The 16,113-nt window shown below is 40.9% G+C and overlaps 1 protein-coding gene across 1 annotated transcript in view; it reads left to right on the forward strand.

The window, feature by feature from the left end:
* CHST9 (carbohydrate sulfotransferase 9) overlaps positions 1 to 16,113 on the forward strand; it is a 280,856-nt gene that overhangs the window by 155,770 nt on the left and 108,973 nt on the right. Inside the window, exon 4 of the mRNA XM_018039801.1 lies at positions 7,618 to 7,659. Coding sequence (XP_017895290.1) covers positions 7,618 to 7,659 — 42 coding nt within the window. The remainder of the gene's footprint in view (positions 1 to 7,617; positions 7,660 to 16,113) is intronic.

The following is a 16,113-nucleotide window of genomic DNA, read 5'->3' on the forward strand; positions in this document are numbered from 1 at the left end:
GAGATTCAGATGAATTCATTTTAAATGATATTTGTCATCATGGATTTCCACTAAATTTGCTTCCACACCTGGCTTCCCATGAGGCCATTGGGCAAGCGGTTCTTCTGTGTTGTTTATTGTTTGCTGATGCAGAGGGGTGCCCTTTCAGGGTTTCTTCGATTTCAGAGCTGCAAAAACCGGTTCTGAAAATAGTTGGCAGTATCAGTTGGCCAAATATATTTGCTGAAACCCCTTTTGTTTTGAACCAGGGAGGCCCAAGATCAAGAAATACTTGGGTTAACTTAAGGTTAACACAATCACAGGCTTCTTCTTTTTTTATTTTTTTCTTGGTACTATATATTTTATTTTTATTTATTTTTAATATAAATTTATTTATTTTGATTGGAGGCTAATTACTTTACAATATTGTATTGGTTTTGCCATACATCAACATGATCCGCCACGGGTGTACACGTGTTCCCCATCCTGAACCCCCCTCCCACCTCCCTCCCCATACCATCCCTCTGGGTCATCCCAGTGCACCAGCCCCGAGCATCCTGTACCATACGTTGAACCTGGACTGGCAATTCGTTTCACATATAATATTATACACGTTTCAATGCCATTCTCCCAAATCCTTGCACCCTCGCCCTTTCCCATAGAGTCCAAAAGACTGTTCTATACAGGTTTCTTCTTTTGCAAACTTCTAAGACTCTCATTACTTTCTGGCTTCTTCTCTCTTCTGTTACTGTGTTCTCTTGCTGACCGTGCTCAAGTGGTCTCAAACCCCCTTCCTGAGTAGTAACAGCCCACACAACCCTCCAGAGTCTTCTCTGTGCTGAAATTCATGGGATGGAGGGAAAGAACACTGAACTGCTAGACTTGGAGGCTGAATTCTGGAGCCAAATTCAGTTCTAACTCTAGTTTATTCATCCTGGGAAAGCTCCCTAAACTTACTCTTTTTCTCCTTCTGCTTCTATTCTTTTTAATTATCTTTTGATTTTTATCAAAGTAATGTGTACTCAGTTAAAGTATCAAGTGCAATAAAAGTTCTTTGAACTAGCCTTCCTTAAATGAGTTCCCTGACTAAGTAACTCTCTCCCTTTCCTAGATATAATCTACTGACTGATGCTTCCAGCCAGCTGGCCACCAGGGTCTCACCTGCTGTCCCCTGAGCCCACCTGTAACTTCTGACCCACTAGTAAGGGTGAATATGGACCAAGAATTACTTGTGTTTGTCCCCATTGTATCTGTTAATATAACTATTTAATTATAAGTTATATGAAACCAATGACATACAGATACATAAAACAGTTGGTATTTCTGTGAAGCTGTTTTGGTAAGATTCAAAGGTGAGTTACTAAAAATAAAATGCTACAGGATCAGGTGCGAAAATAAAATAGTAAAATATTAGGAAAAAACTCAAATCTAAAAGGATTCTGCTTTGTGTCTGTCAGTTCTCAATCCACTTTAATGGGACTGAAACTAGGAAATGCAGATGATGATAATGGTGATAGGTGTAGTTTATGTAAAAAATAAATACGTTGTTTTATTCCATAAGCAGAAGTCCAGGTCATGCTTCAAGGGATTCTTCTGGTATTAGATTAGATGAGGTTCACATAAAGTGCTCAGCATCATGTCTGATATTTAATAAGAATTCAGTACAGATTAGCTGTTATTGTGGTTCAGTTCAGTTCAGTTAAGTTCAATCACTCAGTCGTGTCTGACTCTGCGACCCCATAAATCGCAGCACGCCAGGCCTCCCTGTCCATCACCAACTCCCGGAGTTCACCCAAACTCATGTGCATCAAGTCAGTGATGCCATCCAGCCATCTCATCCTCTGTCATCCCCTCTCCTCCTGCCCCCAATCCCTCCCAGCATCAGGGTCTTTTCCAATGAGTCAACTCTTCGCATGAGGCAGCCAAACAAAAGCATCAGTTCTTCGACACTCAGCTTTCTTCACAGTCCAACTCTCACATCCATACATGACCACTGGAAAAACCGTAGCCTTGACTAGACGGACCTTTGTTGGCAAAGTAATATCTCTGCTTTTTAATATGTTATCTAGGTTGGTCATAACTTTCCTTCCAAGGAGTAAGTGTCTTTTAATTTCATGGCTGCAATCACTATCTGCAGTGATTTTGGAGCCCAAAAAAATGAAGTCTGCCACTGTTTCCACTGTTTCCCCATCTATTTGCCATGAAGTGATGGGACCAGATGCCATGATCTTCATTTTCTGAATGTTGAGCTTTAAGCCAACTTTTTCACTTTACTGTTGGTCTAACCCAATAATTGTATGTTCAGGTGATTTTTAGAAGGGAAGAGAAAAGAAGGTAAAGTGAGACCAAACCATTGTTACAGAATGAAATGTTGGGATAAACTTTAACCCAACAATTGAATATTATACAGCAAAAGAGCTAAACATCACTGTGATCAATTTTTTGCATCAAAGTATCTTTATGTAAAACTAAGAGGGTGACGATAATCACATTTTTAAAAGGTATAGCTGAAGAAAAACATCCATTCATTCATGAAAGGTAACCTTGTTTCAATTTTAACAACAAATTGCCACATGACCTTAGGAAACTGTCCACACATTTCAGTTTTTTATTCTCCGTTAGTCAAGGATAATGATAACCAACTGAATAAAGTTATTGGGCGGCCAGGAAAATTACTTTCAAGAAAGTACATTATAGACATCTTTGTGTTTCCTCACTTGAATGGGAACTCTCCGTGGCTCAGTGTGCTAATCACGCTGCGTGGAGCTCTCAAACCCTCAGAACAGGGATTGTGAAATGCTTTTTCAAAAAATTGATTTCCCATCAAAGCTCTAGACCTGTTTTAGTATGGTACTTATACCAAGTTTCAACAGATGAAGCATACTCCACCACAGAAAACAAGAATGACTCAGAATAAAGTAATGTGATGATGGGGAAAGACCTTGTTTCATTAGATTGTGTATGCCACTCAAGCATTTAATATCATAATCAATCTTGTTAAATGTAATATAAGAACTGGTTCACTGGATGTGAGGGTTTTTGTTGCTATTCAGTCACTTAGTCATGTCTGACTCTTTGTGACCCCATGAACTTCAGCAGGCCAGGCTTTCCTGTCTTTCCCTGTCTCCTGGAGTTTGCTCAAACTCATGTCCATTAAGTCAGTATGGATTGAACTCATTAATTTTAGGGGCTCTGGCTAAAGCCAGTTAATTTCTGTTGTGTGAAGCTAGCCCGTATGCTGACATTTCAAGCCATTTCCACAGATGACCATAGGAGAACATTCATAGTTATTTAATACATGGTCGTGTAGCAAGAAAGTCCGCCTATACTGATTATATGAATACTGAGTCCAACATCCTAGGTTATCATTACATTAAGAGAAACATTGCAGTTCAATTCAATGCATATTTATAAACAACACTGAACTAAGTTTGGGGAGATTATAAAAAGGAGTAAGACTGAATCATTACTGTTTTCAACAAGTTTACTCTATGATGTAGGACACACATCCATCTGAGTACGTACTTCAGTCTGTGATGTTCAGTTCAGTTCAGTCGCTCAGTCGTGTCCAACTCTTTGTGACCCCATGGACTGCAGCACGCCAGGCCTCCCTGTCCATCACCAACTCCCGGAGTTTACCCAAACTCATGTCCATTAAGTCAATGATGTCATCCAGCCATCTCATCCTCTGTCGTCCCCTTCTGCCCCTGCCCTCAATCTTTCCCAACATCAGGGTCTTTTCCAGTGAATCAGCTCCTCGCATCAGGTGGCCAAAGTACTGGAGTTTCAGCTTCAACATCAGTCCTTCCAATGAACACCCAGGACAGATCTACTTTAGGATGGACTGGTTGGATCTCCTTTCAGTCCAAGGGACTCTCAAGAGTCTTCTCCAACACCACAGTTCAAAAGCATCAATTCTTCAGCGCTCAGCTTTCTTTATAGTCCAACTCTCACATCCATACATGATTTCTGGAAAAACCATAGCCTTGACTAGATGGACCTTTGTTGGCAAAGTAATGTCTCTGCTTTTTAATATGCTATCTAGGTTGGTCATAATTTTCCTTCTAAGGACTAAGCATCTTTTAATTTCATGGCTGCAGTCACCATCTGCAGTGATTTTGGAGCCCTCAAAAATAAAGTCAGCCACTGTTGCCACTGTTTCCCCATCTATTTGCCATAAAGTGATGGGACTGGATGCCACGATCTTAGTTCGCTGAATGTTGAGCTTTAAGCCAACTTTCTGACTTTCCTCTTTCACTTTCATCAAGAGGCTCTTTAGTTCTTCTTCACTTTCTGCCATAAGGGTGGTGTCATCTGCATATCTGAGGTTATTGATATTTCTCCCAGCAATCTTGATTCCAGCTTGTGCTGCATTGAGCCCAGTGTCTTTTATGATGTACTCTGCATATAAGTTAAATAAGCAGGGTGACAATATACAGCCTTGACGTACTCCTTTTCCTATTTGGAACCAGTATGTTGTCCCATCAGTCTGTGATGAGTGAAAGCCAAACTAAAACATCAAAGTATATCCTGCCCAGAAATGTAATCTCATTATTATACCCCAGGGTCAGGTTTCCTGAGACCCTTGAGAAGTTGGCAGACAATAGTTTCCTGGGGCTAGGAAGAGGGGCATGGAAAATTACTATTCAGTGGCTATAGAGTTTCAATTGTGCAGGATGAAAAAGTTCTAGAGATCTGCTCAGCTTACCGTCAACATACCATCCAATATATTTTAAAATTTACTGAGGATAGATCTAATGTGTTTTTTTCCTACAATTAATAAAAAAAGAAAAAAGAAACTGGCAGATGACCTTGGCACAGCCTTTCTAGTTGAGCCATCACAGAGATGGGGAAAGAGGCACTATGTCCACGTTTTTAAAGGAAATGACTTGATTATCATAAACCTGAGGGCTTAGAGGCAATACCTGATGAGAACCATTTCTCATGCAATCAGTAAACTGCTTAGCAGAATATCATAAGAGATAAAGAAGCAACTGCATTTGACTCTTTGAATAGCCATTTTTTCCACATCAATTTAATTTCCTTCCCTGGTTACCTGACACATTACATCAACAATGAGATGTGCCAGATAAAATCAATTTTGAATGAGGGAAGATTTTGGGTCCTAGCCTAAACAATATTGTTATCACCAAGCCACGAAAGTGTGACCTTAATCATGCTATTGTTACATGGGTGAACCAGTAAATAGAGAGTTGCAATTGCATCAGAGTGAGCTGAAACAGTGGATTACATATCAAGTTCCAACCCTTGAGGATCAGTTGTACCAGAGGACCTATAACTTATTGATGAGCTATACAAATGACTTATAAATGCCTTCATCCAAAATGCAGAAATTACTAAATCAAGTGCAGCTGCTAATACCTTATCCCAGGAAACTCATGATAATACATCTCAATATATTGTTTATATGTATTTTTTAATCATTCTAAAGATAGAATAGCATATTAAAAACCTTTTTAAATTTTTGTTTACTTTTATATTTTTTCTTTTACATTTAATTGAAGTATAGTTAATTTACAATGTTGTATTAGTTTCAGATGTACAACAAAGTAATTCAGTTTAAATAAATATAATATATATATTCCTTTTCAGATTCTTTTCCCTTATAAAGTTATTATTAGAATGGCATTAATTGACATAACTATAAACTGGTATATTTTAGCAGAAATGAAATTTGATGAAAGAATAATTAAGAAAACAAGCGCTGATATAATCTTTCTTTCAATTTAGGTTAGAGAAACAATATTATATATGAATTACACTGATAGCAAGTTTTTTAAATGGAGCAGAAGAGCAGGACCAGAGAGTCAGGCTTACCATTCTATGTATAAGCCTCATCATTCTTAAGTATTTGTTCAAATTTTATCAACATACTTTGAAAGGAATATTTTTAAAAAACAAGACAGTATGTAGGGAACAAAACATTACATATACATATGATAATGTAAGATATATGTTAACATATAATATATACATTAACACTGTAATATTAACATATATTAAAATTATGTAATATATAAAATATATGGTATAGCATACAGTATATAAAAGGGCCACTGTGATCTGTGTGTGTGTGTGTGCATGCGTGCATGTGTGTGTGTGCGTGCTCAGTCGTGTCCAACTCTTTGCTACCCCATGGGCTTCCCAGGTGGCGCTAGTGGTAAAGAACTTGCCTTCCAAAGCAGCAGACTAAGAGACAGAGGTTTGATCCCTGGGTTGGGAAGATCCCCTGGAGAAGAGCATGGCAACCCACTCCAGTATTCTTGCCTAGAGAATCCCCATGGACAGAGGAGCCTGGCAAGCTACAGTCTGTGAGGTCGCAAAGAGTCAGACACAACTGAACCAACTTAGCGTACATGCATGGACTGAAGCCCACCAGGCTCCTCTGTCCATGGGATTTCCCAGGCAAGAACACTGGAGTGGGTTGCCAGTTCCTCCTCCAGGGGATCTTCCTGACACGGAATCAAACCCACTTCTCTTGCTGCTCTCTTGCATTGACAGCCAGATTCTTTACCACTGTGCCACCTGGGCAGCCTGCATATTATATGGTTATAATATGTTTTTTTAAAAGAGAAATTGGACCAGTGTAATCTAGAAAGCAAAAAGTCTGAATAGCCGTATAATTACCATCTTGTGGTTCCCTCAACTTGTTCTCAGAATGAGTTGAGATTCATTTCTCCCCAGAGATGACTAAACCAGAAGAAATATTCTGTATTACATTGAGCAACTTCATCTGGCAGAAAAGGTCGTCCTTCTTGATTATTAGGATGAAAAATTGTTGGCTCAAGGGAACCCTCAAGATTTCTTTCTTAGAACTCTTCACTATAGAATTAACTTCCAGTAGCTCTGGATGATATAAAAATTATCCATAGGATCTCATCCCTCAAAAAGCTTTTGTCCTTTTATCCTAGACTTCAGTTCATTTACTCTTTCAAGCTTCACATCCCAAGTTATCCAAGAGTGGGCCATTGGATATTCCATACCAGAAGATGTACATGGCGTTTCTATCCCAACTATCAATTTTACACAGAGATCTATCCCATGTACTCAGAAATTTTAAACAGAAACTATAATTGTGTATCAACACCTTGGTAGATTATGGAGTAGAAAGCAAAGAATCCAAGGAAATTTTCTTCCTTGAAATGAATTTGTTACAATACTGCTTCTGTTGTTTATGTTCTGGTGTTTTGGCCATGAGGCATGTGGGAATCTTAGATCCCCAACCAGGGATCAAACCCTTACCCCTTGCATTGGAAGGCAGTCTTAACCACTGTACTGCCAGGGAAATCCCAAGATGAATATTTTCCATCTCTGCCTACCCTAGCAGTCCCAGCTTGATTTCTCAGAGGCAGAAGGTAGAGGCACAAAGCTGTCTTTTCTGTGGCAAAGTTTAAAGGTAATGCCAGGTTTCTTAATATGTGATATCAAGCCCGTCACCGCTTGAGTCACCTAGAAACACAGGGATGTCATATTCTATTTCATGACACTCTCCCTTCCCATGATCTTCTTGGCTAGCAATAAAATATTAGTGACTTTGAGGTATGTCAATGTTGAAAGTTTCTTAAATGTCTTTGCAGGTGATGGTAATATGTGCATTTCCTGTCTCTTCTTTTCTAGGATGGGAACCTGTAAATTACTTGCAGTCTACACCCAGAATCAGTGAGTAAACTCTCCATAATGTTTGGGTCTCGGGTTGTTTTAGACGAGCAAAGCAAAAGTGTTAGTCACTCAGTCATGTCCAACTCTTTGAGACCCTATGGAATGTACCTGACCAGGCTCTTCTGTCCATGGAATTCTCTAGGCAAAAATACTGGAGTGGGTTGCCATTCCCTTCTTCAGGGGATCTTCCCTACCCAGGGATCGAACCCAGGTCTCCCACATTACAGACAGTTTCTTTACCATCTGGGCCACCAGGGAAGCCCCAAAGCCACAATAACTGAAAACCCTGTAGCGTCACTTTTAAATACCTGTTCTGATGATCCATCACCAGAAAGCACAGCCTAGGTGGCATTTTGAGTTTTATAAAGTCTTGGAGGGTAGGGGAGAAAAGCAAGCAAACCATGATCCTTGCCCTCAACAAATGTATAGAGGAAGTCATAGACTTTGAAGATATATTCCAGTTATATCTAGCTTAATGAATAATTAATGTCCATCTTATTTGAAAAAGTTCACATTTTACCTGTTTTTATTTTATAACACTTCCTTGGGACATTGGACTATATTTATTTTCCAGAAATGTCTTCTTCTAAGAATTCAGTAAAACCTTCTTCATTCAGATATTTTGATTACACAGTTTTGACAGTTTGACCCAGACTAAGATGAAATTTACTTATGAGTTGTCAGCATGGAATGGGTTTGATACAAGAAACAGAGGAAACAGCTGTAACCTGTTTTAAAAGAGTAATTGTTTTCATGGTTTTGGCACATACGGTAGTCTTTAGGCAAAAAGATTCAGCTGTAAAACAAGGATGCATGTCATTTAGTGGCTTTCTCCTTAGACAGGGGTTATTGGCAGATCAGAGTATTGAAAGTATACTCTGATATAAATAAATCTGACTTCTGTAGTTCAGGCTCACATCCCCTTTCTCTTCCCACCTCCCCAAACTCAGTATTCTGATCTACTGAAATGTACTGTGTGTTATATGTGGACATAAATGTTTGTTAATAGAAGAGGAGCAATTCTTGTTATCTTATTTTTGAAACTGACAAATACACATTTTAATTTTTTGAGTGCCTATCTGTAACATTGATCACCTGGATGACAGTCATGTATTTATTTTTACAAGAAAAATGATGCATCATTCCCTTGCATTTTCTGTGATTTTATACCACAGGAATTTTTTTAAAATTTAAAACAGTATTTTCACAAAGCAAGAAAGACAAATTCCCAGGATGATAGTGAAGATTTAAGGGGAGAAAAAAATAACCCCTAAATCATATCATGCCCTCTTTGTGGCATGTTGAAAAGTCGGAGCAGTAACCAAATCACCATTCATTCATTCATACAACAAACACTTAGCCAAGGGCTGTGCTTATTGCTTCAAGGTGTGTAGAGATTAATAAAACTGTCTTCTTGTCTACACTGTGCTGGCAGCCCGTAAGCTGAAGCAGAGATGGAGGCAGTTTTCCCATGTGATAAGTGATGTGTTATCCTTATAAGCAGAGTGCTTAGGAAACACTGAGATGATACCATTAAATCCGACTAAAAAGTTAGGGAAATATTCATAGCAGGTATAACACTGGAGCTCATTTTTTAAACATAAATTCAATGTCTATAAGTAGAGAAAAGGACATTTCAAATCAGTGTGAGCGAACATATGGAAATGGAGAATATGTGGATTGCTTAAAAAAAACAGCAGATGTGTTTGAGGTGGAGAGCTGAGGAGGTGGGGAACAATATATGGTCTATTAAATGGTGTATTGCTAAGAAGATACGCCCTTTCCTAGAGGTTGGAAACGCGAGCTGGAGCTCACAGAAAGATTTGAGAGTTGTCTGTAAAAAGCTGAAATGTGGAGAAATGGGAATAGATAAAACTGTGGACAGTTGAGAGAACTTTCAGGAATAGGCTTCTCCTTAGAGGAGAGAAGGGGAGATAAATAAACATTTGAAGGTGTATACAAAGAGATTCGAGGGAATTTATGTCTGAGAGCTTCAGTGTCCTTTCCCTTATGCTCTCGGATGAGTGTGGAATGCCTATTAGAAAGGCACAAGTTTGAATCCCTGCTCCAGAGTCTGTGAGTCATGTAACATGGGCAGATCACGTAACCCACGTACATTTCAGTGTTGGCCTCACCTCACTGAGCTCTTGTCTATAAAATGAGGATAACAGTACACAGTTTATATGGGTTGTTGTGATTATTGAAGACAAGCTGTGTACAACATATTCATACAAAGGTGCTCTATACATGAGAGCTGCGAGATGATTGTCATCTGTGCATAGGAGCTTGTCTCCAGGGGGAGAGAAAAAGCAGAATGAGGAATGAAGACTGGAAAGGGACATGAGCAAGTGTTTCTTTTAATATTTATTTATTTTTTACTGTGCTGGGTCTTCATTGCTACACTTGGGTTTTCTCTAGATACAGAGAACAGGGGTCACTCCTTTGTGGTGCATGGGCTACTAGTTGTGGTGGCTTCTCCTCTTTTGGAGCACAGGATCTCGGGTGTGTGGGCTTCAGTAGTTGTGATGCATGGACTCAGTGGTTGAGGTTCTCGGGCTCCAGGGCACAGACTCTGGAGTTGTGGTGCATGGGCAGGCTTAGTTGTCCTGAAGCATGTGGGATCTTCCTGGACCAGGGATCAAACCAGTGTCCCCTCCATTGCAAGGTGGATTCTCAACCACGGGACCACCAGGGAAGCCCTGTGAAAGTGTTTTTTAAGCAGCATTAAGAATCTTTTATGAAAGCATGATTTTGCAAGTACAGTCATATTTATGTGTCCCAGAGCAGCCAATAGGGATATTTCAATGGCCTGAGTCAAGGAACGTCAAAGCAAGCACTGTGTCATTGAGAGAACAATTGAGAACATTGATGAGTTCCGATCTGAGAAGCTTGGAGACTGGTATTCCAAGACTTGTTCTCCAGCTTCTACCCTGAGTTTGCAGAAGACTAGGTTTTCTCAGGGTCAGCTGCCTGTGATCCTATGGCTCTTGTCATTATCAAGGAAGAGAGCTGAGTTGCCAAAAAGACCAAGGTTGTCTACTCTCCTACCAGCTAAGCTCCAGACATAGTTGTCTGCTCAGAGACCCACCAGACCCTTGCCCCCCTCTCCTACCCTCTAACTCACCCTCCTTGGCTTACAGTCCCTACCCCAGCCTCTCTTCCACTTGAGTTTTCATTCTTCACTAGCACACGAGACAGTGAGAAACATTTCTATCTCCCCTGGAATAGAAAAGTGGCATTTGAACCAAGTTAAAAAGAGCCCATCTGCATGCTTCTTGTCCCTCAGGTCATCAGCACCCCTCCTAGACCTTAGAACAGGATTCACTGGGTACAGCAGGCAGGACCACACTTCCTCTCCTATACCTGGAAGTGGGTTATCTCACCAGCCAAGAGGATGATGTCTGGTGTCCTCTTAAATTCTTAGTTAGCAGTGGGGACCCCAAGAGAGAATTGCCAAGATCTGCCTTGATGGTTAACTTCCCTCGGAGAGAGATTTGAATGGCTGGAGAATATCCTTCATGTGCCAAATGAAGTAATAAAGAAACTATAGGCTGTATCTCACTCATTATGGACTACTATTTTAATTAATGGGAGATACACTCTTCTTTGGGGAATTTGGTTGATTCATTCAGTGAGTGAATATATTCAAGAAGAATATACTAATTCAAGGTGCTAGTATGCATAAAATAGATAACTAGTGGGAACCTGTTGTATAGCACAGGGAACTTTGCCTGGTCCTCTGTGATGACCTAGAGGGATGGGATGGAGGCAGGGGAAAGAGGCCCAAGACAGAGAGGATGTATGTATGTGTGCTTCCATGCTAAGTAACTTCAGTCATGTCTGGCTCTTTGTGACCCCATGGACTATAGTCCGCCAGGCTCCTCTGTCCATGGGATTTCCCAGGCAAGAATACCGGAGTGGATTGCAAATGTCCTTCTCCAGGGGATCTTTCCTACCCAGGGATCAAGCCCGCATCTCTTATGTCTCCTGAATTCTCAAACAGGTTCTTTACCTAGTGCCACCTGGGAAGCACTATATCCCAGGCTATATGTATACATATAGCTGAATCACTTCATTGTATGGCAGAAACGAATACAACATTGTAAAACAAACTGTATCCCTATATATATATATGTACATATATATATATATGTATGTGTGTATATATAAATATAAAACAGACTGGTTCCAAATCAGGAAAGGAGTATGTCAAGGCTGTATATTGTCACTCTGCTTATTTAACCTACGTACAGAGTACATCATGCAAAATGCTGGGCTGGATGAAGCACAAGCTGGAATCAAGATTGCCGGGAGAAATATCAGTAACCTCAGATATATAGACAACACCACTCTTATGGCAGAAAGTTAAGAAGACTTAAAGAGCCTCTCGATGAAAGTGAAAGAAGAGAGTGAAAAAGTTGGCTTAAAGCTCAGCATTCAGAAAACTAACATCATGGCATCTGGTCCCATACCTTCATGGAAAATAGATGGGGAAACAGTGGAAAAGGTGACGGACTTTATTATGGGGTGCAGATGGTGACTGCAGCCATGAAATTAAAAGACGCTTGCTCTTTAGAAGAAAAGCTATGACTAACCTAGAGTGCATATTAAAAAGCAGAGACCTTACTCTGCCAACAAAAGTCCGTCTAGTCAAAGATACGGTTTTTCCAGTAGTCATGTATGGATGTGAGAGTTGGACTATCGAGAAAGCTGAGCGCCAAAGAATGTATGCTTTTGAACTATGGTTTTGGAGAAGACTTTTGATAGCCCTTTGGACTGCAAGGAGATGTAACCAGTCAGTTCTAAAGGAAATCAGTCCTAAATATTCATTGGAAGGACTTATGCTGAAGCCGAAACTCCAATACTTTGGCCATATGATGCGAAGAACTGAGTCACTGGAAAAGACCCTGATGCTGGGAAAGACTGAAGGCAGGAGGAGAAGGGGACAACAGAGGATGAGATGGTTGGATGGCTTCACCGACTCGATGGACGTGAGTTTGAGTGTGCTCCAGGAGTTGGTGATGGACAGGGAGGCCTGAGGTGCTGCAGTCCATGTAGTCACAAAAAGTCAGACACTACTGAGTGACTGAACTGAACTGAAGGTGCACCTCAAGAGTCCTAACACCACAGTTCAAAAGCATCAATTCTTCGGCTCTCAGCTTTCTTCACAGTCCAACTCTAACATCCATACATGACCACTGGAAAAACCATAGCCTTGACTAGACGGACATTTGTTGGCAAAGTAATGTCTCTGCTTTTGAATGTGCTATCTAGGTTGGTCATAACTTTCCTTCCAAGGAGTAAGCGTCTTTTAATTTCATGGCTGCAGTCACCGTCTGCAGTGATTTTGGAGCCCTCAAAAATAGTCAGCCACTGTTTCCCCATCTGTTTGCCATGAAGTGATGGGACCAGATGCCATGATCTTCGTTTTCTGAATGTTGAGCTTTAAGCAACTTTTTCACTCTCCTCTTTCAATTTCATCAAGAGGCTTTTGAGTTCCTCTTCACTTTCTGCCATAAGGATGGTGTCATCTGCATATTTGAGGTTATTGATATTTCTCCCAGCAATCTTGATTCCAGCTTGTGCTTCTTCCAGCCCAGCGTTTCTCATGAATAATATTTGAAACATTAGGAAAACCCTGTCAAATTGAGACAAAACTCTACATTTCTGTGAAAATACAGCTGCCAAGACTCTTTAGAGGGTGGGTAACCTCAGAGCTCTTTCTTCTCGCTCAGACTTGGTTCCCAAAGCCCACCCTCCTGTGACTGCGAACAGGGAGTCACATAGAATTCACTTCCAAGTGCTCTGCTTCCTGTACGTTCCTTTCAGTCAGTTGCAGTCACCTGCGGATTTATAGATGGTTCTAGATCACATAACATCCTCACTCCCCATTCATGGCCCTTCCCTATGGGGCGGGAGCCATGCTGAAGTGTAGCCCATCTCTACCTCCTCAAGAGTAGGAAGCGCCATGCAACACTTCTGACTGGATTTCAGGCTGGGCTTCTCCCACTTGACAAACACACATCAGCCCTTTCTGGAATGTGCTTTAATCACCTGGTGCCATGTCAGCCAGACCAATGTGCCCTTTACAACTGCCAATTATTCCTTCCTGCCCGTATGCAAGCAGATCTGCTATAGCAAGCAACTCACCTTTCATTTTAAACAAACACAACAGGCTACCAGTTATAAGATGAGCAAATCACAGAGAATACAGTCAGTAACATTATAATAATCTTATATGGTGTTCAATTTATAAGAATTTGTATTACCCTATTGTACATCTGAAGCTAATACTGTAAGTCAACTATACAGCGATGAATAATTAAAGTAAAATTTTAAACACACACACAAGCATCTATTTTTTTTATGTCTTTAGCTATAACTACACCTTGCTTTTGTTTCCTCCTCTAACCAGCATATCTCCCATTTTCTGGGTTCTTTGTTTATTTGTCCCTTTATATTTCATCTCTACCCTTTATACATTTTACAGGTTTTAGGAACTCTTGGGAGACAGTCTTTTGTTTTATATCCGACTTGGAAGAACCCAAAACTAAGGTCCATTCAGTGGCGAGCTCAAAATGAGGACTGTGTGTGCCACAGCACTTCATTTCTGTGTTTCCTTCGTTGTTTGCTTCATTGTTCTTTAAAACTCCTTGGCTGCGTAATGAAATGCTAATTCAGTGTGGAGCAACCCCATGACTCTTTGCCAGCAAGAATATGGTTCAGATTGTAGCATCACTGATTTAGGGGTCTGAAGAAAGTGTTCAAGGCAGAGTCTAAACTTGAATCTTCTTACTCTGAACCCTCTACTTCCTTGGACTTCCATTTATAGAAATTGGAGGGGGAAAAAAGTGATTTCCTTCTATTTCGTGAGCGGAAGTAATCCCAAATCCTTTCTTAAGGATGTTGAACTGAGAAGTGTTCCTTGGATTTTCATAGGGAGAATCTCTGGGCAGGGTTTATGTCCCAGGCAGAGGGTACCCACATTCATGGGTGATGCCCTTTTCCATGCTGTTAGCATCCCCTCTCCTAGGGCAGAGGGCTGCCCTTGTGGAAGTGTTGCTGTGACGTGCGACTTTAAAGGAAGATTGCTCCTGGCGCCCCTGCAGGTGCCCATGTAGAGTCAGCTCACACATCTACTCACGTTCTAAAGCTCTGCATTCTGTCGGTACATTCTCCTACGCAGTTCCGGAAGGGACTCTTGCTTCTGTTTACCTGGCGTTCTCTGGTTCACCTGACTCCAAGAGAGGAAGGCACAGCTCGGATGCATGAGCACTGCAGAATGTAGAGATACGGCTTTCCTACAAGTGGGAATCCATCCCCACCCCGCGGCATGGCTCAGGGCATTTTCCAGGGCACATAATGCTGTGTCCTCTGTGCTCAGCTTCTCTGGGGAACCAGGAGAATTGAGAAGGTGCCATGATATTAGAGGGGCTTCCCTGGTGGCTCAGACGGTAAAGAATCTGCCTGCAATGCAGGAGACTCATGTTTGATCCCTGAGTTGGGAAGATCACCCTAGAGAAGGGAATGGCTACCCACCCCAGTATTCTTCCCTGGAGAATTCCATGGACAGAAGAGCCTGGTCAGGTACAGTCCATGGGGTCGCAAAGAGTCAGAGATGACTGAGTGAGTGACACACCACGCATGATGTCAGAATCAAGGCCAGGGTTACTGTGTAGGTTAGAGTGTTAAAGGGGCGGTTACCCATATTGTAAGTGTCCCTACAGGGAGCCCTTCACTTCCATGTGCCTTGGGGGACATGCTTGCCATTGTCAGCCAGAACATTCTTTTCTATAAATCCAGGATTACCGAACCTGACAGGAAGGGATAGTTAGAGACTTTTCTACAGGCTTCCTGAGCTTAGCTGAGCATTAAGCCTTACAAATCTTATAAGAATTGATGAGCATGGTGATATATATAAAAAATGCAACATAAACCTTCAGACTCATGGCATAACCATCTCAACTGAAAAGCCTTTATGCTTCAGGATTTTAAAAAATTACCCTTTGCCAGCCTTGCCTCTGCTCAAACAGACTCCAGTATTCGAACAGCTTGTAGATTCTACACAAATGGATGCTGCTATGCCCGCATCCATCAGAAGAGTGGCATTCTTGGGGGTCTTTTGCTTTTGTGGGAGAAGGAGGTGGACAGACATTATTATTCTCATATGGGAAAGATTAACCAAGGAAAAGTGGCAGCCCGCAGTTAATTTAGCTGTTCTTTTAAATGTTTTTTCTGGTACCTGAATTACATGAATATATTCTTTTAATAAGCTGATCTGTTTTTCCCCTTCTCATTGAGGTACAAAGTAATCTAGAGGGTCAAGGTTTCCAATCTTTTTCTCTTGCATTAAAATGATCTGTCATTTCCATTGTGGCTACACCCAAAAGTCAATTTTGGTCTCTTTAAAGTGTCCTATAGAATAATTCAGTGGTGAGAGGATGAAATTGTTCT

Source organism: Capra hircus, chromosome 24 (assembly GCF_001704415.2).
Source record: "Capra hircus breed San Clemente chromosome 24, ASM170441v1, whole genome shotgun sequence".
NCBI classification, from domain to species: Eukaryota; Metazoa; Chordata; class Mammalia; order Artiodactyla; family Bovidae; genus Capra; species Capra hircus.